Source organism: Carcharodon carcharias, chromosome 11, assembly GCF_017639515.1.
Source record: "Carcharodon carcharias isolate sCarCar2 chromosome 11, sCarCar2.pri, whole genome shotgun sequence".
In the NCBI taxonomy this organism is placed as follows: Eukaryota; Metazoa; Chordata; class Chondrichthyes; order Lamniformes; family Lamnidae; genus Carcharodon; species Carcharodon carcharias.
In genome coordinates, this window is record NC_054477.1 from 24,723,907 (window position 1) to 24,749,461 (window position 25,555).

At 46.9% G+C, this 25,555-nt stretch overlaps 1 protein-coding gene across 1 annotated transcript in view; it reads left to right on the forward strand.

The window, feature by feature from the left end:
- oca2 (oculocutaneous albinism II) overlaps positions 1-25,555 on the forward strand; it is a 530,409-nt gene that overhangs the window by 156,752 nt on the left and 348,102 nt on the right. The window contains exons 7-9 of the mRNA XM_041198655.1: positions 20,995-21,152; positions 21,958-22,037; positions 25,141-25,294. Of these exons, the coding sequence (XP_041054589.1) occupies positions 20,995-21,152; positions 21,958-22,037; positions 25,141-25,294 (392 nt within the window). The remainder of the gene's footprint in view (positions 1-20,994; positions 21,153-21,957; positions 22,038-25,140; positions 25,295-25,555) is intronic.

The window sequence follows — 25,555 nt, forward strand, 5'->3', positions numbered from 1 at the left end:
TTTACTTGTAGAAAACTATGGAAAAACCTTCCCTCATGTTTAAAGTTTCACCAACAAAGCAAGATATTTTATTCTTAAGATAATTCAGGCTGGCTTGGGGGAGGTCATAGCTGGCAGTAGTTCCAGAAAATAGAAATAACGAGAAGTTATCGCATTGAAATATATATAATTCTCAGAGGGCTTAACATTGTAATTGCCGAGAGGCTGTTTCCCCCCAGCTGTAAAGTCTAGAACTAGCCCCCACAATCTCATGAAGAGGGATCATTGATTTAGGACTGAGATGAGGAGGAACTTCTTTACTCAAGACGGCTGCGAACCTTTTGGAATTATCTATCCTGCAGGGCTGTAGACTCTCGGGCCTGAATTTTTTTGCAGATGGAGAGGCTCTACTTTGTAGTGAAAATGGCACTGGAGGCCTGAATGCGGAAGCCCCACCCCCGAACCTGGCCCCCACAATCTTCGCAGGTGGGTGGGGAATGGGGGCGAGTTGCACATTGCACATCCGTGGTTCCCAGAGATAGCTGCAGATGTTGAAGTGCAGCTGCCTTCAGTTAGATCTAATTTTGGCTAGCGGGCTATCCAAAACACAACTTGTTGCACTTTATCAGTAGAAAGTCTAAAGCAAGCTGAGTTCTTTGGAGTGATGGAGTACTCTTTTGAAGGGCTAGGGTATCCTTTTGGATAGGTCCATATATATCTTTTAAAGATGTGAGGTGCCCTTTGGAATTGTTAAAAATATACATGAATGTGTGTAAAAATAGATAAGCTCAGTGGAGCTGTGAAGCTCCTTGGAGCTGTCAAGGGAGCAGTCATGGAAGCTATCATGGAAGCTGTCAAGGGATTTAAATCTCCTGCCCTTTAAATTAAAAAAAAGTTACCTGCAGGTTAAGAAAAATCAGTGCTTGTTATTTCACTCTCTGATGGCAGCAGACTGAAGTTTATCATTATAAGATTTGCGCTGCGTGACTGATTTCATAACCTATCATTATCATAGCAGGGTGCTGGCCAGTTCATAGTTTGATTGACAGCTCCAAGTGGTTATAAAGTCTTTGATGAGGGGCTGTGAATTCAAATGCTTGTTGTTGTAAGGGATTAGGTGGTTGAAGGAATTTAAATGTCGTGAATAGGGTTTTTATTAATGAGAAAGTTTACTTTTAAACAGTGAATTCATTAATAGACTTTAGTATTTAGAACTTTAGTATTGCTGATAAAATATATGTTGTCAAAGCTTTTCCACTTGCACTCATTAGGTCAATTGTAAGAATACCAATGTCGGGGGAGGCAACAACTTTATACTGTATGAGAAGAGAGTGCTGATTGGTTGGCAATGGACTCTGATTGGTAGAGGTGATGCCACGGAGAATGCACAGGTTAATGGCGATTGACAGTTAATTTCCAAGCATTGTTTGACATTTAAACCAAGCAGCTTGACTCTGATTGGTCAAGGAATTGGGCAGAATCATCCCAGATTTGCACTAAGTGCGGTAGTGGATGGGTAAAATGACATATTACCCACCAGCCACAATGGCGGCTTTTTATGCCGCACTGTCCCAAATCCAAAGCATTAATTATGCATTCCCAGGAAACATGCAATTTCCGTGGCGGGGGGAATCTCATCTCACTGCTTCCTCATGCCTGGTGCTATATTTAAAGTGCAGCCGAGCGCAAACCTCTGTGCTTCCGGCCCACAACTGCTGCAAGAAGACTGCAGCCCCCAGGTTTAATGACATGTCCCATGAGCACGTTTCGGATGCTGTGGAGTCCCACCGGGATGTCCTCTACCTCCTGCTCTGGCTGCAGGATTGGCAGTGACCTGACTAATCTGGCTCCTCATCACTCTCAACTCATACGCTCACAAACCCATCACACATTCACAGCGCACTCACTCACTGCCAGTTCAAGGGACATCACCATTAGCGCTCTCACACTCACCAGCATTGTCCTCACCAGTTCATGGGAGCACTCACCACCCACACTTGCCACCTGGCCTGGCAGGCATTCTACTGACACTCTTTTCATCTCTGTTTATATAGGAGAAACTGGCACAGAACAAAAGGGAGCGGTAGCTTACCGCTGGAGGAATGCCTGAAATCAAGGTCCTCATGGAGTTTGAAAACAAAGCCACCCAGCTGGCTGGTGAAGATCTGGCCCGTTTCTGTGCTGATGGTGAGGTTGGTGCTGCTCTACCAAGCGAGGATCCAGCAGTGCAACATCTATCAGACAACCATGCTGTGAGTGATATGTCCTGATTGATAGGCCACTGCCATGCACTGATCATCTCCCCTTGCTTTCACAGGCACATCTGGGAAACAGCTTACAGAATCCATGACCCAGGGCCTCCAATCAGGCCAGAAGAAACCCCTGAAGAGGAGTCTGAAGGCACCCTCCTTGAAGTCCCATCACAGTGCTCACCCACACCCTCCACCAGTGCAGAGACACACACCTCGGTGGGACCTAGCTTTAGAATAGCCTTGGGGTCGCAATCGGGTGAGCATATCGCACTTTCTGGTCCACATTAGGCAGTGGCAGGGATTTGCCAGGTGTACTGCACTTAGAAGACTGCTGATGGCCAGAATGTTGCTGAGTTCGAGTCAGATGACCAGCCTCTGGACTCGGCCATGTCACAGTTGCTGGAGCTGCAAAGGCAAGCTCGGGAACATCAGGAAGGGATGTCCGCTGCACTCCTCAGATTGCAAGGCAGGATGGAGGAGTCTGTCCGCCTTCAGGTTGAAGTGATAGTGCTGGCATTGCAACGCACTGAGGTCATCACTAGTAGGATGGTGGCCTCCATGGAGACCTTGGTCCAGGAAGTTGCTCCTGCACTGCTGCATGGGCTGAACTCCATCACTGCGCCATAGTTGGCTTCCAGCACTGTGTACATGAGAGGGGTATGGGACAGCCTGATCTCACTCCAGCTTCCCCTTCTCCTCAAGGGGTCAACCAGGAGCCATTGGGCACCCATAGGGAGGAGGATCAGCAGGTGCACACCCTGGGGCCATCCACTGGGAGCGTCCAGCCCATCCAAATCCACTCTTCCCGTGACCTCAGCAGCTCCAGCTCAACAGCTCCAGGAGGGTGCCACTGCCACACAACAGGTCCCTGAAAGCCAGCTGGAGCCCTCCAGGTCTCTGCCCTCCAGAGGACACCCATCAAGGTCATCAAAGATAGGGTGTAGCAGTCAGCAGGCTGCCTCCACCTCCACTGTGGATGTCCAGGGACTGCCAAGACAAAGTGGCAGTGTTAGGAAGGTTAAAAAGATGTAGTTGCACAGCCTGGACTTGGGTATTTGTCTCTTGTACATAATGTTCACTATTGTCAATAAACTCCTAAGAATGTCACCCTGCCTGTGGCTCCTTGTTCTGATGAGCAGTGTTCGTGTCACTCAGATTTGAAACCTTTCTGCACAAGATAAAGACAGGTGTGCCCCTCTTCCCTGAGCTTTGTGCAGCCTTCAGACCAAAGTGATGGTCCGGCCTCACACTCCCTGGGGACATTACTGATGCTTGCACCTCGCTGGTTCTTTTCATTGCTGCCAGAATGTCATAGGCAGGCATCACAGAGTTCTGTCATTCTCTCTGTATGCTCTCAGCACCTTTAAGGTGGGGCTGGCCCTCAGCTCATCAGCATCTGTGCCCAGTGATGCTGTGCTCCTGAAGGGCTCAGGCGCTGACAGCTGACAAAGGATCAGATGCATTTAAAATTTCATGGCTGTGTCTCTGATCACAGAGCGCAAGCGAGCTGCCCTTGGCCAGACAGGAGTCAGACATTCTCAGAGGCTATGTGAAGATCTATGGAGTGACTTCACTGCATGTTGTCATCATCCTCCTGTAATTGAGCGACTATTAGGACCTCCACTGCATCTCCATGACAGGAGCATTATCACAGAGGGTAGTCGTGCTGCCATAAGCCGGGCTGGAGTCAAACATTCATAGATGCAATGTGAGAATCCTATGGTGTCTCTTCACTACATGTCGTCATCATCCTCCACAAATCTAGCAGCTATGAGGGTCTCCCATGTGCGCCTCCATCGTCTAGCCAGTGCGAGGGCCCATTGCTGTCATTGTTGCCTTCGAGGACATCCTCACCCTCATCCCCATCGATGTCCTCCTTATCAGAGCAGATGACCAGCTCCTCCATCTCCTCCTCAGCCAGCTCATCTCCCCGTTGGAGCGCCTGGTTGTAAAGGGCACAGCAGGCAACGACGATGCGCGACACCCTCTGTGGACTGTATTGCAGGACTCCAACAGACCGGTCCAGGCACCAGAACCACATCTTCAGCATCCCGATGGTTTCCTGCATCAAGTTACGAGTTGCAGCATGAGCCTCGTTATACCGTTGCTCTGCTGCCGTCTGAGGCCACCCGACAGGTGTCATCAGCTACGTCCTCTGTGGGTAGCCCCTGTCCCCGAGGAAACATCCCTGCACCTTCTGCGGATCCTGGAAGACATCAGGAATCTGTGACTGACTGAGAAAGTAGGGCTTGTAGACACTCCCTTGAAACCAAGTGCTGACTTGCAGGATGTGTTTGTGGTGGTCGCACACTAGCTGCACATTGAGTATCCCTTGCAGATGCCATAGTTGACTGCGTGTTGCGATGGAGATCTAAGTGCCATGTGAGTGCAGTCGATGGCACCCTGCACTAGTGGGAAACCCGAGATCTGGGCAAATCCATTCGCTCTTGTATCCTGTCTCTCCTGGTCCCGGACAAAATGCACAAAATTGTGCCCTCGTGGAGGTGGCATCCGTGACCTCATGCATGCACCTGTGATATCCCACAGAGCTCACCTGTGGAGCCCTGAAAGAAGCCTCTGGTGTAGAAATTGAGTGCCATCTTCACTTTCACGGCCATTGATGTCCACGTAGCACCAAATCCTGCAGCAGCTGGCAGATGTGACTGACCTGTTCCCTAGACATGCACAGTCTTCAGCAACACTGGTTCTCGGTCATCTGCAGGAATGAAAGGCGATGTCTATAGACCCAGGGTCTAGCTAGGCACTGACCAGCGACGGCTCACTGTGGCTCTTCAGCAGCGTGTGCGGGAGCCCCAGCCGCCCCTTCTTCCTGAGAGTGATGCTGCTCCCTCTGCGAAGCCAGGCACCTCAGTTGCTCTCTTCTCTGTCATCTTCACTACCTGTATGCCACGAAGCATACAACTAATTCACCAGGCTCCATGATCCTGATGTTGTACTCCTGTAGGATGAATAGAGAGACGTGTGGGTTAGCATGGGTGCACTGAGAACCTCTATTGGTTAAGTCTGAAGGCCCCTTAACAAATCCCGGAGAGTGCTGGCCACCACTTGGATGTCCAGAGATTATTGCGCTGCCCGAGGCCACACCCACCTCTGCCCCACTCCACCTGACTGACTGGTGGCAATTTTGCCCATTGGACTGCACGCTGTGCTCTCAGCTCAGGCACAGGCATTCTCCTAACCCACACTGCAAGGCTGTGCTGTTAGCTTGAACCATGGGGGATATTGGTCCAAGCTGGGATGATGATATTGCAAGGGGCTGTGAGCACCTCCTCCAGTGACTGCTCCAAGGCCAGTTTTAGCAAGGGGGTTGTACAATGTGCCCAGTCGTCCAGCTGTTCTGCAGTCCACTGAAATGCTCATTAGTTTGTAATCTGTGCTCAAGGGGTGAAAAGCTCTGGAGCACTTGGTGGCACTTTGATGCCTCTACATTGTTTGAGTGTAAAGTGCTCGAGAAGCTGAACTCCAAGCCCGACTCCAACATATCAATGTGTCTGCGCCTGATCTTCTCAGCTGCTGAGGAATGGGCACTCCATACAAGGATCCCTAATACGTGGCTGCTTCCTTCGCCCACTCGCACCCCAACCCCTGACGCGCTTCTGCGCTACCTTCAACCACAGGTCAGCCTTTGCCCCCACCCCAAGGTCGCCTCAATCTCAGGGCAGCCTTTGCCTCCCCCCACAAAGCGCCTCAACCTTGAAGTCCAACAGGCATCCCTCGCGAGTGCTCCATAATGTTACTGGGCACTCGCCCCCTAGTTCCTCATAATATGCAGCAAGACAAGTGCACGCCTTTTATATGCCATTGTGAAACATGTCGGTATGCAACCATGCTGAGGTGGATGGACGATCCAGCATGTGTGGGCGGTTGGGGGGGGGTGGGGGTGAGTCCGGTGGGCTAGCCTTATAATGATATACCCACGTATTACAATGTGGTTCCCGATGCCCGACAGCGGTAAATGCAGCCCGCCATTCACGGGCTGTGTGGATGATCGCAAACGATGTCGTGAAACTGATTTTTGGCCATATTGTCCACCACGCCACTGGGCATGGAAAATTCTGCCCATTGACTTGGGGAATGAGCTGTCGCTTATTTTGTTTAGCTGAAACAGGCGCAATACGTTATCGCCTCCCCCCCTGAGGGATGGGTTGGTATGAATGGGGCATGGGGAATATGCGAGGTGTGAGGGGGTGAGAGCGAGAGGGCTGTTTTTTGTATTATTGTTTTTTCTTTGCAGCCCTGACAAAGTGCTGGATCAGCGAGGCCAGCCTTTTTGCCCAGCCCCCCTCCGCACCCGGCAGAGCCTGCGCTGCCTCCGAACTATTTTCGGGGCTGGCGGGCCCAACTCTAGTTTACAGCCGCCCTTCCAGAATGAAAATTGGAATCTCCTATCAGGAATCGGATTTGTGGAGCTGGGAATTCTCTGGACTGTACTCCTGGCTCAGGAGTGAAAATTCAGGCCTCACATATTAAGTGTATTCAAAAGTCAGATTGACAAAATTTTGAACAGTTAAAAAAAAATAGAAGGGCATTGGAGGTATAATGGGAAAGTGAAGTTGAAATAGTATATTGAATGGTGAAAAAGGCTTGAGGGAGCATTTACTCCTGTTTCTATTTCTTAGTTTCATGTGTCAACCAGGCCTCAGTTGGAAGCACTGTTGCCTAAGTTCGAATGTTGTGGACTGAAGTTCTGCTTGAGCATAGTAACCTAGGCTGACACTATTGCGCAGTACCGAGGGGATGTTGCACTGTCAGAGGTGTTATCTTTTGGAAAAGATGTTAAATTGAGGCCTTGCCCACCCTCTCAGGTGGACGTAAAAGACCCCATGACATTGCTTTAGTGAAGAGGGGTGGAATTATCCCCAATGTCCTGGCCGACATTTATCCTTCAATGAATACAACATCAATGTTTGTACAAGGCTGGTCACGTCTATTACTCTCTGGCTGGCAGGAGATTTATATCTGTTTGTAATGAAATGAATATTTCCATAATGTGCTTGTTTATTCCTCTCCCCTGTGTCTGAAAAACCTGCAACTGTGAATTTGTTCTACTTACCAAACCAGCTGAAAGTCAGTGAAACTTAGCAGTAACAGGAGATAGTTATTTTTCAACACTATTCTGTGGCTGCTGCCATCCAGACCTTTATATATCCTGGCAAAGAAAGAACCTGCGTTTATATAACACCTTTTTTCTGTTCTCAGCCTACTCCCAAATGCTTCACATTGAGAGACTGCCAATACTTTCGCGAGTGACCCGCCAACAGACTACCCAAAACGTTTCCTATCTACAAGGCATAAGGCGGAATGTGATGGAATGCTTTCCACTTGCCTGGGTGAATGCAACTAGAACGACTCCAAAAACACTCAAGAAGCTGAACACTGTCTAAGACAAAGCAATGTCCTTTGATTGGCGCCTCATCCACCACCTTAAACATTCACTCCCTCCAGCACAGGCACACTGCAAGAAGCGCTGCAGCAACTTGCCAAGGCTTAACTTCAATACACCCTCCAAATCTGCAACCTCTACTGCCCTGAAGAACAAGGGCAGCAGATGCATCGGAATACCTCCATCTCCAAGTTCCCCTCCAAGTCACACACTGTGCTGATTTGGAAAAATATCATTGCTCCTTCATCATGGATGGATAACAATCCTGAATGCACTGTGGGGGTACCTATGCCACACCGACTGCGTGGTTCAAGTAGGCAGCTCAACATCCTGTTCTCAAGGGAAATTGGGGACGGGCAACAAATGCTGGACTTCCCAGTGATGATCACATCCCATGAGCGAATGAAAATAATTTGAATTTGAAATGTCATCACCGTTGCTGAGCAATTGAACAACAGTCAATTTCCCATAGCAAGACCCCATGAACACCAAAGCAGATACATTGGTTTTGGTGATGTTGGTTGTTGACTCTTTGCCAGGAACTCAGACCTCCCTGCTCTTCTTCAAATAGGCTGTCAGCAGGTAGACAGGACTTCAGAATGACATCTGAACAATGGAGCAGATTTTCAAATTACTTCCTGGATAGAAAACTGGCATTATAGAAACGGCCCCTTTTTCATTACTGTTTGGAACTCGAGCAGTTTCTACAATAGGTGGCTGATCCATAATGGCAGTATTGTGTACAGTCAACAATTTGATAATTCACCTAAATACTTCTGACACCTAGGGACGGATTTTAATTCGGAGTGGGCCTCCAGCATGAAACTGCTGCGGCAAATTAATTTCCCAACTTCTCTAGCCTCTCTACATACTCATCCCTTCTGGTAAATTTCCTCTGGTAAATGATGTTTGTCTGATTAAGTTAGGAATTCTCTCCAAAATAAGGTAGCACAACACTCAGATAATAACAACAAAAACAAAAAAACTGCGGATGCTGGAAATCCAAAACAAAAACAGAATTACCTGGAAAAACTCGGCAGGTCTGGCAGCACCGGCGGAGAAGAAAAGAGTTGACGTTTCAAGTCCTCATGACCCTTCGACAGAACTTGAGTGAGTCCAAGAAAGGGGTGAAATATAAGCTGGTTTAAGGTGTGTTGGTTGGGGAGGGGGGGGGAGGGGTGGTGTGGCGGGGGGAGAGAGAGAGAGAAGTGGAGGGGGTTGGTGTGGTTGTAGGGACAAACAAGCAGTAATAGAAGCAGATCATCAAAAGATGTCACAAACAACAGAACAAAAGAACACATAGGTGTTAAAGTTGGTGATATTATCCAAACGAATGTGCTAATTAAGAATGGATGGTAGGGCACTCAAGGTATAGCTCTAGTGGGGGTGGGGGGAGCATAAAAGATTTAAAAATATTTTAAAATAGTGGAAATAGGTTGGAAAAGAAAAATCTATATAATTTATTGGAAAAAACAAAAGGAAGGAACCCTTATTTTTTAATATTCTTAAATCTTTTATGCTCCCCCCACCCCCACTAGAGCTATACCTTGAGTGCCCTACCATCCATTCTTAATTAGCACATTCGTTTGGATAATATCACCAACTTTAACACCTATGTGTTCTTTTGTTCTGTTGTTTGTGACATCTTTTGATGATCTGCTTCTATTACTGCTTGTTTGTCCCTACAACCACACCAACCCCCTCCACTTCTCTCTCTCTCCCCCCACCCAACCCCCCCCCACAACACACCTTAAACCAGCTTATATTTCACCCCTTTCTTGGACTCACTCAAGTTCTGTCGAAGGGTCATGAGGACTCGAAACGTCAACTCTTTTCTTCTCCGCCGATGCTGCCAGACCTGCTGAGTTTTTCCAGGTAATTCTGTTTTTGTTTTAGCACAACACTCAGTAGTGACTGTATGACATTTTAGATGCAACCGGGTGAAAATCCCCATAAGCAACTGCTGGGAAAATTCCTCCGACAGCTTCATCAAGCCTGGCAGCAGCTGAGGATCCCTTTGTCTATGAGCGGAAGTGGCGGCCTCCCAACTTGTACTGCCTGGCGCCTACTGGTGGGCACGAGCAGGAACTGGTGGGAGTCAGGCAGGCAAAGACAGAAATGAGGTTGGTGTCTTCATTGCATCACTTGACCGTTACTTGCCCATATATACATGCGACTCTTGATTAATTTCAATGGGGCATATAGTGGCCAAGGCGCCAGTCTGCCAAATTATTGACAAGGACAAGGATGCAGCAATAAGTTGGCACAATTTCCCGTTAAGTTTTGAGTGAACCACTGCACTGAAGTGCAATTATTGAGAATGCGGGAAAGAAATCAAGTTACAAAATATGGTTGTGTTTTCTATTTGGGCATGGCCATCGGTGCTCATAGCTGTTTATATTAGGGCTCAAGGGTGCTGTGAATTATCACTGCGCGAGGAAGTGCAATTAGCATGTTACTATAGATTGAACCTTCATTGATATATTTGTGAACAGGTTTGTAGCTCAAAAGTAAGCTGTTTACGATGGATGCAACTATCTGACGATAAAGAACATAACTGTCCGGTTTCATTCGTTTTCTATCTTTTAAATTTATCTTTGCTCCATTGTGAGCTCTGTTTGTCGAGCAGCTGGTTATTTTTCACACGGTAGTTAGGGGCTTGGTATTGTGCGTGCATCAGATAATGTGCCAAGCACTCTGTTTGAATTACAGAAATTAAAGCAAAATTGTCAAGTGACTGTTACATGAAGGATGAGAGTTCTTTTGCATTTGTCCAAGGGCACCTATTAGTAAAGTGTAGTTGGTTCCCACTGTTGCCAAATTATTTTATGGCCCACAGATGTTTTACTGGCTCCATTTTTTTTTGCTGTAAAGTTCTGGGACACCTCCCAACCCGATGGACCAAAATAGCTTCCTGATTGCTGTAAATTTGGTGAGTTTGAGTTACTGTGGAAGCTTCTGATTTCTCTTTACACTGCGCTTGTTATTTCAATAAATTAGACAACAATGCACCAGCCAGACGGAATGGTGCATGCTGTATTTGAAGGATTTGTGGTTTCATCCCTGAAAGACCATTTTAGAAAGGCACCAGATAAAAATTTATTGTACCTGCATTCAGGCATTGATCTAAATTACTGGTGAAAGGATATGCTAGCAAAAAACCTATGAAAATGGATAAAGGTTTGACGGGCTAATGAAAGGCAAAGGCTGGTATCCATTTGTCTTGATGAAATAACATGCTTCTTGACAAAAGGCAGTCTTTTGTTTTCTAAATTAGACATTTTTAGTGGTTTTTGCACATTTGTAAAATGGTCTTAATCTCTGGGCGATGTTTTAAAATGGCATTATATCATAACGTTATGAAGGAATGCATAAATTTGTTGCGATGTCTTTAGCCTTCTAAAGCTTCTACAGTTCAACAAGTCAGGTTTCGGTGACCCGATGGCCCGCCTGCAGTGTAATAATTTGTTATGGCAACGCACACCATTTGTTATTTGAAAGTTTCTCTCACTGCTGGCCATACTCTATTTGTAGAGAGGCTTTTGCTAATCCATCTCTGCAGTTGGCCCTCACACTCTCCGAAACAAATTGACAATTTTTTCAAAGACCAGATTTTTTTTTGTTGCTGCTGCGTTTTTCTGCATTTTCCACCCTGCCGCAGATGTGAGCTTTATCCTCCAGCACCCTGGTTTGTGTTCTCCTAAGTATGAATAAACTTGAAATAGAGCCTTGTTTCAAAGCTCCTGGACTATCTTGTCTGGAGATTCATGATGCCAGTAATTGCTGAGTGGCAGAGCAGGGTTATAGTGAGGTTGTCTAGCTCTGACTGTTTGGACATTTACCTGTTTAAAAATAGAATTTGGGAGTGGAGCAACTTGACTGCTTTGTAAAATGCTCACAAAATGCCTCCGGAAAATAGCAGCAATTGAGGACAATTACAGTGAATGCTGTGGAATCTATTATATTTTTTCAAAAAAATATAACTGCCTGCACTGTACACATATAATTAACTCCATTATAGAAACCTCGCCTTTCCTCTCAATTACAAATCATCAAGCTGTACTCACTGAATGGTCGACAGTTTGAAGGGTGTTAGCCAGTAATAAAGCAATAGAGGGAGGTGTCACATCATTAAAGGTAGACATTCATCTTGCTATTTTTAACTGGTTGGTTAACGCACTCAGATGATTCTTTTCTGCTCGCAGTTTTAACCCAAGTAGGTTAATGACTTCATTAAAATAGTGGGCCGAGGAATTTCAACTGAACACTTAATCAAGTACGCACAAATAAGTTTTTATGCTTAAGAGCTGAACTTGTCCAATTGATTGTAGTCTAGGTCCTGAAACTATTCCTGCCTTATTACTGCTGACTTGAGAAGCAATTTTATCACTATTTTTGCTTCATCAGTTAACAGATGCTTTTGGGGTTTGATTTTAGCTTGCCGTATTAGTATAAAACTGGTTATAGTTTCCATGTATTGGCATTAGAGCTCTGAAGAGTAATTCCGTGGGACTATTCAGATAGTGATGTTTCCCAAATAATGGAAGATGCCTGTTGTGCTCTACCACCAGCAATGACCAAGAATATGATAAAAATCAAGGATGAGTGAAATATATTTGGCCAACTTGATGCTCACCTCAGGCAGCAGCATAGTGGTATTGTTACTGGACTAGTATTCCAGAGACTCTCTGGGACCTGGGTTCAAATCCTATAAAAATCTGGAATTAAAAAAGTCTGATGATCACCACAAAACCATTGCCAATTGTGGTAAAAAAAAAACCTACCTGGTTCAGCAATGTACTTTAGGGAAGGAAATCTGCTGTCCTTACTTGGCCTGGCCTACATGTGACTCCAGACCCACAGCAATGTGGTTGACTCTTAAGTGCCCTCTGAACAAGGATGATTAGGGATGGGCGATAAATGCTGGCCAAGCCAGCCATGCCCAAACCCCATGAATGAATGAATGGAAGAAAATAGCGATTACTATATTTTGAACACCTAAAATGTCTGTAGCCCTGAGATTCTGGGGTCCCTGCCCCAACCAGTGGAAGTGCAGTGGAGTGGGACACTGAGCCTGCAACCTGTCCTAAATGGTAGAGATGCGATCATGCAACTGCATAGGTGAATCAGATGTGCCACCCTGTGAAGCATGAAGAGATCCCAGCCATTCAGATCAATATCGCTGAACCCCAAGAAGTGTTGAAGGAGTGATGCTCCACTTTTACTGCCCTTACTGTCGGACAACTGCCCATCTTTTAAAAAGTATTCGAGGGATTGGGTTATTTTTACTCTTCAGGTTTGGGGCCTTTCTCGAGATCCACAACATACTCGCTCCCAGCTGGCTTGAGCTCTCCTGGAGCTCAGGAAAGTGTAATGGGCATAACTCAGGGAGGATATACTCAGACACACACGATCTCCCCTCAACCACCACCCCCCCCCACCACCGACCACCCCCCCACCACCAGACCCCTTCCCCCGACCCTCACCCTCACCTCTCTCCTGGCTTCCAAAAGCAAATTTTGGGTATGGAGAGCAGGCAGAAGAGTCAGTCACTTCACTGGACAAAAATTTGTTCATAATTTTACATGAGATGGAGACCTAGTAAAAAAACTGAGTTCTGCCTCAAATTCTGTACCCCACCCACTGCACGGACAATCCAACAGCTTCTGCCCTTCCGCCACAACAGAATTTTAAGCCCTTTGTTTACCCATCCCTCACTCCTCTCAGTAGTTATCTTTAACCTCAGTTTTCTGGTTTCTCTATCTCTCTCTTCCTCCGCTTAATATGCACTTAAGCTTATAAAGCATGAAATGTAAATGGTACTTGGTGATTTGTTTCTCTCTCTCAAATACAGCAATTTTGTTTAAAGTGAAAAGCTCAATATAAAGTTGACTTAAATACAGATTTTGACATTTACTTGTTTATTATCCTTCAATAACTTTGAAGAATCGAAAAATAGATGTTGGTATTCAGAGCGATTGGGATGTCCTTGTACATGAAGCAGAAATTGTTAATATGTAGGTACAGCAAGCAATTAGGAAAGCAAATGGTAGGGTTAGCCTTTATTACAAGGGGTTTGGAGTACAAGAGGTAAGAAAGTCTTGCAGTAATTATTCAGAGCTTTAGCACAACCACACCTGCAGTACTGTGCACACTTGTCCTAAAGGGGGAGAAACAAAAGTTCATTTAATTGATTCTTAAGAAGACAGGGCTGCTCTGTGAAGAGAGCTTGAATAAAATTGGCCTATATTCTCTGGAGTTTGGAAGAATGTGAGATTATCTCATTAAAATATTTGCATTCTTAGAGGATTTGGCGGGGTAGATATTGAGAGGCTATTTCCCCTTGCTGGGGAATCTAGGACTAGGGGACATAGTTTCAGGATAAGGAGTCGGCAAGTTAGGACTGAAATACTCAAAGATTTGTGAATCATTGGAATTATCTACCCCAGAGGGCTGCGAACTTTTAGCATTGGAGTATATTCAATGGATTTTTGGGAATTAACAAAATCAAGGGAAATGGGAAAAGGGTGAGAAGGTGGATTTGAGGTAGAGGTTAAGCCATGACCTTATTGAGTTCATGAGGGTCATGTGATCTTCTCATGCTCTTATTTCTTATGTTCCGATGATTTAAAAAAAAACTTTAGCACAGCTACTAGAAGATAAAGGACAATATTCATTCAGCTTAACTGATAGAACAGTCGTGATGCAGGCTGGAGAATACACATACATTGCACATGCTTAGGCTGTACAATCCAAATTCAGCTCACAACTCTGGATAAATATGAGGCACCAAACCCAAAGTTTTTAGGAGAGGCTGAGACATTCAAGTAAAGTTTTACTGAAAGTATTAAAAGCTGCAATAGGTAAATCACAAGAGAGACGTAATCATGTTATTGTGAAATATGGCGTGCAATTTTGTTTTTGTGGAGAAGTTTAATTTTGGTTTTGCTCTTTTTAAACATGGCAATAGCAATCACCTTAGGGCAGAATTTTCTGGACGGCGGGGAGGCTGAGTGGGAGCAGGCGCGGGCGCGGACCCGATCGCTGCTTGCGAACAGGTCCACGCTGCCATTTTGCGTGGGCAGGCCAATTAAGGCCCAACCAGCATACTTCAGGACTGCCATGCAAAGCGGGAGTGGGCAGGCGGCAGCAGGCGCACTCAGCCCACAGGGTCCAATGGTGACCTGGTAACCTGTAAAAAGGAAGGTCTGGCAGCCTTGTAAAGGCTACTCACAATGGCTGGGCAAAGGGCTCTGCAGAGGGATAATGGAGGTTATACAAGTCTGCAGGGTAGGCCATCGGGGCAGGCCAGGCCAGGCCGAAGGGTAGACCATTGGGGCAGGCCAGGCCGGAGGGTAGACCATCGGGGAAGGCCAGGCCGGAGGGTAGACCATCGGGGTAGGCCAGGCTGGAGGGTAGGCCAGAGTCCCCCTCATTTTTCCAATGAGTGCCTTGCTGGCCTCCTTGAGAAGGTGGCAGCACGGCAGGAGGTGCTGTTTCCCCAGGATGGGAGGAGGAGGCCCCTCCGCATGACGAAACGTGCCTGGGAGGAGGTGGCGGGGGTGGTGAGCTCCCGTGATGTGGTGCAGAGCACCTGGATCCAGTGTCACAAGTGCTTCAATGATTTGTTGTGCTCTGGAAGGGTGAGGACAATGTTGGCATTGGTCACTCAACCCAGCAGGTTGGCTCTCGTCCCTGCTGCACCCCCGAACCCCCCCGAACCCCAAGCCTGAACGTAGTGACTGCATTGAATCATTGACGACACGTGTCCTTTGCTGGGTGGCCAGTAGATATTGCCCATGCTGAGGTCAGTCTGAGAGGGTGGTGACGAGATGGGTTCTGCACCCGCAGCATGTGGTACACTGAGACCTACATGACTGATTTGGGGGCAACCTGGAGGAGCTGCACCTAGGCGCAGTGCTGGAACTGGAGGACATGTCCAAATCAGGGTGATGACAAGCTGGGAGATTCAAGGTGGCATGGCAACGAACCATCTGCTGCCCTCAACACTCCACGTGCTTGCGCCTCCTTGCTATGGAAGGATATACCGTGTGGTGCCTAATGTGACGTAGGGTGGGGTGGGGGACAGGCCTAGCACCTTTGTGTGAGTGTTCGGCAGCAGCGGGGTAAGGGGACACTGGAGTCCTGATATGTCTCACTTTGTTTGGGGTGGGGTGTGTGCGAAGAGGGTCCAGGTACAATTTGCACTAATCAATGCTCTTCACTCGTTTTCAGGAGAAGAATGCTCATAATGCTGCAGAGTGTGTGAGGGCTGGCGGCGGCCAGGCGCAGTTAGCCATTCTCAGCCGGTTTGAGCAGGAGGCCCTGGATTTGGATGCACCCAGGTCCACTGGTGTCGGTGAGGCTGGGGTGCCACAGCCAGGTAGTTACACCCAACAGTGAGGTCAGCATTGTTCTCCCAACAGCCAAAGCAGTGCTGAATGTTCAGTGATTTAATTTTGCAACCTGGCTTCACCATTGCTTATGAAAGGATAAGCGCATAATGATCCGGGGGACAGGGATGCACTTTGTCATTGTCTCCACATTACCTGATCCAATGTCCTTGTTCTTCCTTTCAGCATCATCGGAGAAGGGGCAGGAGTAGGAGCAGCAGAGGCCCCCCCTCACACCTGAGGGCCCTGAAGTCTCACCAGCTTCACACCATCTCTGCCAGGCAGGCACCAGCACAGATACTAGCACCTCGGTGTGAACATTGTCTAGTGTCCTGGGGCACAGCGTTGAGGGCACTTCACAGTCGCTGGAGGAGCTGGCAGAGACAGAGAGTGCCCATGGCGCCAGCAGTCGGAGGGCTGCAGGTGACCAGGCACATGCTCAGTCGGTGCCTGCCTGATGTTGTGCCTCTGGAGTCATCCGCAACGCAGCAGCTGCAGGAAATGCGACCGGGTGTGCGGGAGCATCTGGAGGAGATACATGAGGCTATGCTTGGCTTGGTCTCCGTGGTGGAGGAATCTATGTGGACGATTACCGAAGCAATGAGCCACATGTCTGAGTGCCATGCGTCCTCCATGGAGTGAGTGGCAATTCACGTGGTGAGGCTCCTCCAGGAGACCCATCAGGACTTCTTGAGGATGCACTTGGACCAACAAGCCTCACATCAGCATTGACCTCAGCTGGTCAGTGCTAGTGTGGGCAATGGTGTGGGTACTAAGTTTCCCAGCTCGGTGCCCATCCATCCACGGTGAGCAGGGAGGCCCGAAGCAAACTCATGTTGGCGCAGCAGCTGCCTGTCGTCTCTGCAGGCACCTCTCAGGGCACTCCAGATGAGGGTGGCACTCTTCCAGTGACCACTCCGCCCCTCTTCCAGTGACCGTAGCATCCGGTGAGGCTGCGATGTCTGGGGAGACGCCAGCTATGGAACTGGCAGCTCCCTCCCAAGTGGGATCAGCACAGGCTCCACAGGCCAGAGGACGGCCGCCAAGGTCATCGAGGCCAACAGGACAGCAGAGTCAGCAGCTGGTTCAGATGCCACTCCCAGCGATGGGGCAGCACCAAGATGTAGCACCCGGAAACGAAAACATAAGGCCCCTTAGGCATGGCACGGGTTTATCACTGGTGCTTTTGTGTTGGCCCAAGATGAGGATTTTATGAATTGCTTTGAATTGGAACACCCTTGTCATTTTGTTTCATTAAGTTTCTTTGCTTGTGATATTAAATTAGGACATGTGACCATGGCTGAGGGTGCCTCTTTTCTTCTGCATGTGTATAGTTTCCAAAAATGTTAGGAGTGCTTTGTGAGACATTCAGCTTTATTAACAAGGCTCTGAGTTACTGTTCCTAACCTGGATGATTTGGCACTTAGGTATTGAGTATGGAGCCTTCAGCCCAGGATTGTCCTGGAGGTCCATCTGTGGTGTGCTAGCTGAAGGTTCATTGGATTAAAGCCTCCCAGGTGTCCGTGCCTCCCTGGACTCTAGTGTGCAGCCGCCTTCATCGTCCACTGTGTCCCCCCTTTCCAGCGCAAGATTGTGGAGAGTGCAGCATGCAATCACTCACTGATACACGATCTTGGGGGTACTGGAGTGCGCCCCCTGAGTGGTGCAGGCATCAGAAGCGCATCTTAAGAAGACCGATGGCTCTCTCCACCACAGCCCTTGTGGAGGCGTGGCTCCTATTGTACTGCTGCTCAGCTTCTGTTCTTGGATGGTGGAGAGGCGTCATGAGCCACCATCTGAGGGGATAGCCCTTGTCACCCAGCAGCCATCAATCAAGTCGGGCTGGAGCACTGAAGAGCCCCGGCACCTGGGAGTGTCTGAGGTTGAAGGTGTCGTGGGAGCTGCCTGGGTACCTTGCACAGACTTGTAGAATCAGCATCCTGTGGTCACACACTATCTGCACGTTCATGGAGTGGAAGCCCTTCCCATTGATGAAGGCACCGGGCTCACCTGCTGGTGACTTGATGGCCACATGTGTACAGTCTATTGCACCCTGGATGTGGGGGAAGCCAGTAATGGCCGTGAAGCCTCTGGCTCACTGTGTCTGGCTTGCCTGGTCCCAGCGGAAGTGTATGAAGGTCAATGCCCGCCTGAACAGAGTTTCTGTAACCTGCTTGACACAAGTGTGGACAGCTGATTGGGAGACACTGCAAAGATCACCCACCGAGCCCTGGAAGGAACCAGGGGCATAGAAGTTGAGGGCAGCTGTGACCTTCAGAGCCACTGGCATGGGGTGTCCACCCACACAGTTAGGGGAGATCTCAGGACCTATCACCTGACAGATAGAGTTGACTCTCTCTTGAGAGACGGAGCCTCCTTCGGCACTGCATCTCAGACATATCGAGGTAGCTGCTTCACCGCCTGTATACCCTGGCAGCAGGATAGTAGTGTCTTCTGTAGCCCCTTCTGCCTTGGTCTACCCCTTGGCCCTTGCCCCTTGTGCCTGCGCTGGTCCTCCCAAAGGTGGCTCCCCTGGAGGCTGAATGTGCACTCCAGGCCTCCTCTCCCTTCTAGCCCTCCCTTCCTCCTCAGGGCAGGTGCCTCTGGTGGAAAGTTCAACTCCCACTCCCAGGCTAAGGGGAGGCTTCCTGAAACCTGCAGGCCCAAAAAAGATTCCTCACTGCAGAGTGCCGACCTGAAGGCTAAGAGTCCAGACAAAGCAGCTGGTATGCGTTTTGAAGTATTGCAGATCACACGGGCAAATTTCAAAAACTTTGAAAAATCAATAGTTGAAAGAGCACATTCGTGACCCCAGTGAACCCTCTAACCCCGCCCGTGGATGAGGTTTATACAAGTGTGCTCTACCCGCCTGCCCGTTGTGCCTGTGGGGCTGACCCGAAGATTGCACGGGCGCCGAAAGATCGGCGTCGATTGGTGAGTCAAGGGCCTTAAGCGGCCCGTTAATTAATGGCGGGTGCGCAGTGGATAACATAGCGTGCCCGCCCAATGAAATATTGCGATGGCGCGCGGTGACATCAGGACGCTCGCCCAACGTCATCACCCGTCATTTTACGGGTGGACCTGCGGGGCCCGCTCCCTGCACGCCAACAGGAAAATTCTGCCCTTAGAAAAAGTAATGGATCAAAAATTTTCGGATGAAACATTTTCAGTTAAGTATTTTGAATAATTTTTGGGGTGGGGGGGGGTGGTGGGTGTGGGGAAGAGTCACTTCAGTGGCCAGGTTGTGCTATTACACAGTGATTCCAATTCACTGTCGCATCTAACGAACGAATCTAATTATACATGTAACCAGAGTCACAGAAAAGGGATTACCGCACAAATGTTTCAGGTAGTTCAAAACAAAAAGAACGTGAAATCTAATAGAGAACTACTCGTCTGAGAATTTTCCATGTTAAGTTATAGATGTCATTTAGGATCGCTGAATAAAAGGAGACATGCTGGGCAGAATTTTATGCTGACGGGATTTTTCGGTCCCACTGAAACCAATGGACCTTTGAACGGGAGGGCCATAAAATTCCGCCCCCGTTTAAGTTTTTTGTCCTACACTGGGGGAGAGATGATGGTGTAGTAGCAATGTCACTGGACTAGTAATCCAGAGGCCTGGGCTAATGCTCTGGGGGCATGAGTTCACATCCCACCCAGGGCAGCTGGTGGAATTTAACTTCAAATGATAAATCTAGAATCGAAAGCTACTCTCAGTAATGGTGACCACGAAACTATAATCAACTGTCTTAAAAACCCATACTGTCCTATGGGACCATCCTTACCCGGCCTAGTCTACACGTGACCCCAGACCCACAGCATTGGGTTAACTGCCCTTTGAAATGGCCTAGTAAATTCACTCAGTTCAAGGGCAATTAGGGATAGGCAACAAATGCTGTCCTTGCCAGCAATGCCCACATCCCAAGAAAGAATAAGAAAAGAGCTTATCAGAACAGAATCGCAAGAATACCAAATCACAAAGGGAGCAACATAAGAAGAGGATGCTGATTAGTTGGCAAGTGGACTCTGATTGGTAGAGGCATTGACATGGAAAATGCACCAGGGAGCAGTTAACTGCCAAGTTTTTGTTCAAACTCAAACAAGCCAGTCAACTCTGAGTGGTAATGCCATGGAAAGTGGACTAGTAAATGGCTGTCCCCTAACCTTCTGCTTAGTTTAAAAAGGCACAAAGGACAGGGCCCTGTGTGTGAATATATGTAGATTATAGCACGTCTAAGTGAGCCACACTTCGAGCCTGACTGATAATGTCAGTCATTTAATGAGATCCACCTCAAATGTCTTCTTCATATTTAATCTTTACTCAAAGTTCATCTCCTTTACATTTGGATTAATTCTTGTTACCCTTCTATGCACACTCTGCAATCATTGCATATAAAATTTGCAAGAGGAAGACCAGAACTCTACGCAGTATGACTGAACTTGTGTGCTCTATAGTGCCAGCAGAACTCCATCATTGTATTTTTGTTAGCCAAAGCTTTTAATGGATATGGAGCAAAGGCAAGTATATGGAGTTAGGTCGCAGATCAGTAATGATCTCACTGAATGGTGGAACAGGCCCAAGGAGATAAAAAAGGCTCCTCCTGTTCCAATGTTCATATTTACCTGTACAACCCACTCAGCCTGATATCTTTTGCTTTGTCTCAGAAATAAAGCTGGAAAAATACAAAAAAAAAGGGCACTTACGTCCATAATAAAAAAAAATGAACAGCTTGATTTTCCACTGGGAAAGTTTGACGAAGGACTCTTGTTTATAACTTGACTAGAAGTACTGAGCAGACAAAATTTTGGTGAATGCATTGTAATGTCGTTACACTTGGTGTCCAGGACAACGCTCACCCCATTTTGAATTAAACCGATGGTTGTTAAGGTTATATTTTCGTTGCTGTTACCCTCTTATTTTCCAATGATGCCCGTTACAGTCCTTGATTAAAATCCTTTTCAGTGTTAAACCTCACAAACTTTGGAGACAATGCTCTTCTCAAACTAGAAATCGCAGGACCGTTTGCAGAAGACCAAATTCACAGGAATACAGAGGAGTACATCAACATTCAAGTAGAACAGGTTGAAGATGGCGGCAGAGGAAGAAGACGTCATCAGCAGGTCGTAGTATTTTGAAACATTAATTCTATTTCCCTCTTGGGGTCATGTGACTTGCAAGACTCCCTCTAGTCCAGCTGGCCCTGTTGTGTATTCACTGGTGTGTTGAACACTTACCGACCCTACCATGTTCTGGATTGCAAGCACTGACCAACAAGAGTGCATTTGTTACTGCGCAGTGAAGTTACAGCCCTCACGGGGTATTTGAAGTAAAATTCAAATCAGAAGAAATTGTAGATGATAGAATAACAATAACAGCATCCAATCGTCAAAAGATCGCCTTCATGGCTTGTGCCCTCTTCCCACTGCTAATTGGTACTTTAAAAAAGTGTGGCAAAAACCCTGTCTCTAAGCCTCTGGTAATGCTGTTACTGACCTGGGCGTAAGGAAATACATGAGAGTGGGGTAGCTTGCCTCATCCATTCAGCAACTGCCCCTAGCTGCATACATAAGTGATCAGCTGAGTTGGGATTGGGGGGTGGGTGGGGTGGGCAGGGGGAGGAAGTGGGCAGGGAGCTGGGTGACCGGTGTCAAAACCTGTGCCATTTAATTCAGTAGGACAATGTAATTATCATCCCATGGTTTTTCCCATTGATTCAAAATGAAAAGTTATTCCCGCAAAGCTATTCAATGCATCTCAGCTATTAACTTGTCATTAGGTTTCCATTTTGTTCAAGGTAACTCTAAATATAATACTTTAAAGGGTTAAGTACAACAATTACCTGACATTGGTTCATGTTGGAAGAATATTTTCATGCACAGAAATTCAAGGGTTTGAATCATGTTGACTGTTTTACGCTTTTCACAGTTAGTACACAATTGGACCATTCCATTAAATCCACAAAGGATTCAACTCATCAAGACAAAGACTTTTGAGATGGCTAGCAGGTAACTATTTTACTGAGTTTGTAATGACTTAACTTCTTTCTTAGCTGGTGGCCCGGTCAAAAGTGAGCTCAAGACTAATTAGGAGTAAGTGTAGAGTGTTTGTCTGGGCTTCACAAAAAATAGCCTAGACTGCTAGCTGCCATATTACATTGCTCTCTGCACCCTGATGAATGGACACCCTCTCTCCTCCAACCTACCTTTTCTCTGGGTGAGTTTGGCCTCTGGACTGTGGTTGATCTGGGTGCCCATCTTCTGCCCTCAACTCCCTGGGTGAATAGAAAGGAAGACTTGCCTCTATGTAGTACTTTTCATGACTACTGGACTTTTCAAAGCACTCTACAGCCAATGAAGTATATCTGAAGTGTAGGAGGGGAAAAGGAGGGAGGTTGATTACTTTGTGTGTGGGAGGAGGGGAAGAGGGGGACTGATTACTGTGTACAGGGGGTTGGGGGAAAGCTTCACTGAGTTTTCTGTCAATGGGAATATGGAGAGCATGGCTGAAACCTACATGAGTACATATAATATTTTTATAAAGTACTTTAAAGACACAGATTTTCATATTTATATGATGTATTATTTATTATATATTATATATAATTAAATCTGAATGTTACTATCCGGCTTTATTGCTGTTTTGTTTTTGCTGGGGTCAATTTTCAACTGTTAAACTGGGATCACATTAGAAAATAGTTTGGGAAACACTACTTTATGATATAAAAATGAGACATTAATGATGGTACTGAGACTCTCTCTCAAAATGGATGCCGGTTGACAGGACTTTTGAACAATTGAAGAGCCTAACTGAGCCCTAAATGGGGACATTGGAATTTATAGTGATATATAAGGACTTTAGGAACCAGGACTAAATGGTCAATGACCAGAGGGCACTGATTTAAGGTGAATGACAAAAGAACCAAAAGCAAAAGCTTTTTTACCCAGCGAGTGACTAGGGTCTGGAATGCACTGCCTATGAGTGTAGTGGAGGCACAGTCAATTGTGGCTTTCAAAAGAGAATTGGATAAGCACCCAACGATAGAAATATTGCAGGGTGACATTGAAAGGGTAGGGGACTGTGACCAGCTGGGTCATTCTTGCAGAAAGAGTTGGCACAGATACAAGGGGCTGTAACCATTCTGTGATTTTCTTTATGTCTGCATACCTTGATTCAATTACCCCTCCCCACCCCAGTTAAGGTGATGACAACACTTGTTCTTGGGTCTCCATTTCCAATGCCATGGAGATCGACAGTAACGTGTTTTCAAGGTGTTTGGGCTCAGTCACACCTGACAATCTGGGTGGCTAATTTGTACAGCACTAATGGAGCCCGTCTTGAAAGGAAATTTTTAAAATCTCTTTCACGGGAATTGGGCATCGCTGGCTAGGCCAACATTTATTGCCCATTCCTAATTGCCCTTGAGAAGGTGGTGCTGAATTGCCTTCTTGAACCGCTGCAGTCCCTGTGGTGTAGGTACACTCACAGCGCTGTTAGAAAGGGAGTTCCAGGATTTCGACCCAGTGACAGTGAACAAATGCCAAATTGTTCCAAACTAGGATGGTGCATAGCTTGGGGGGGATCTTGCAGCTGATGGTGTTCCCATGCCTCTGCTGCCCTTGCCCTTCAGGGTGGTAGGGATCACGGGTTTGGAAGGTGCTGTTGAAGGAACCTTGGCTCTTTGCTGCAGTGCACCTTGCAGATGGTACACACTGCTGCTACTGTGCATTGGTGGTGGTAGGAGTGAATGTTGAAGCTGGTGGCTGGGGTGCCAATCAAGCGGGTTGCTTTGTCCTGGATGGTGTTGAGCTTCTTGTGCATTATGGAAACATAGAAACTAGGAGCAGGAGTAAGCCATTTGGCCTTTTGAGCCTGCTCTGCAATTCAATATGATCATAGCTGATCCTCTATCTCAATGCCATATTACCGCTTGCTCTCCATACCCCTTGATGCCCCTAATATCCAAAACTTTATCAATTTCTTTCTTGAAGATACTCAGTGACCCAGCCTCCACAGCCTTCTGTGGTAGAGAATTCCACAGGTTGATCACCCTCTGAGTGAAGAACTGTTTCCTCATCTCAGTCCTAAATGGCCTGCCCCGTATCCTGAGACTGTGGCCCCTGGTTCTAGACTCCCCATCCAGGGGAAACATCCTCCCTGCGCCCAGTCTATCTGGCCCTTTTAGAATTTTATACATTTCAATCAGATCCCCTCTCATTCTTCTAAGCTCTAGTGAATGCAGGCCCAGTCGAACCAATCTCTTCTCTTACGACAGTCCTGCCATCCCCAGTATCAGCCTATTGAACCTTCACTGCACTCCCTCTGTGGCAAGTATACCCTTTCTTAGGTAGGGGGACCAAAACTGCACGCAATACTCCAGGTGTGGTCTCACCATGGCCCTGTATAGCTGCAGTAAGACATCCCTAATTCTGAACTCAAATCCTCTTGCAATGAAGCCCAACATACCATTTGCCTTCCTAATTACTTTCTGCACCTGCCCATTTACTTTCATTGGCTGGTGTACAAGGATACCCTTTGTACATCCACATTTCCCAATATATTGCTATTTAAATAATACTCTGCCTTTCTGTTTTTCACACCGAATTATATAACTTCACATTTATCCACGTTATACTGCATCTGCCATGTGTTTGCCCACATGCACAACTTGTCTAAATCACCCTGAAGCCTCCTTGCATCCTCCTCACAACTCTCAAGCCCGCCCAGTTTTGTGAGGATTGGAGCTGCACTCATCCAGGCAAGTGGATGCACTTGTGCCTTGTAGATGGTGGACAGGTATTGGGGAGTCAGGAGGTGAGTTACTCTCCCACAGTAAGAACAGGAGTGTTTCCTGGTCAGCCATACTGCAGAAGTCAATGGCAAACTGCTGTGGTACTTTGCCAAGCCTAATCGTAGTCCAATCCAATGGAAGTCCATGGTTGCCAATGCCCTCTTGGGGGATGGTACCTGGAGGAGGAGGAGGAAGGGGCTTTGGTGCATTACTAAGTTACAAGTGTTATATTGTTGTTATTAACCATGGGTGACTGCACTGGCACTTAAAACACAGAATATCACATATATCGTTGACCAGTGATTGCACTTCTTTTGCAGCAATGAAATTGGTGTAAGTATACAGGCCTTCCTCAAAAACAATGAAATGGTTCCGCTCTCCATTCGTCACCAGTATCTCTATGCAAACGTTGAGACGCAAGTTGCAATTGCATCCGTCATTTTGGCTGGAGTCTACGCACTTATTATATTTGAGGTAAATTCTTTCGGATCATCAGTTGACCATAGCATTACATTCTGTTCCATGTTAGAGTGTGTAAGATATAGTTGCAAGGTTAACTTTAATTTAATAAAAATTCTATTCATAAAGATGGAATTGTAATGTTCTGATTTAATCATACAACTCATTATAGCCTGTTACAGCAAAACGTCTACTGATTCATATTGAAAATCTATGTGTTAATCCTTCCCAGTCCATATATAAAGCAGTGGAACATGCAACTGAATGGCTCTGCTT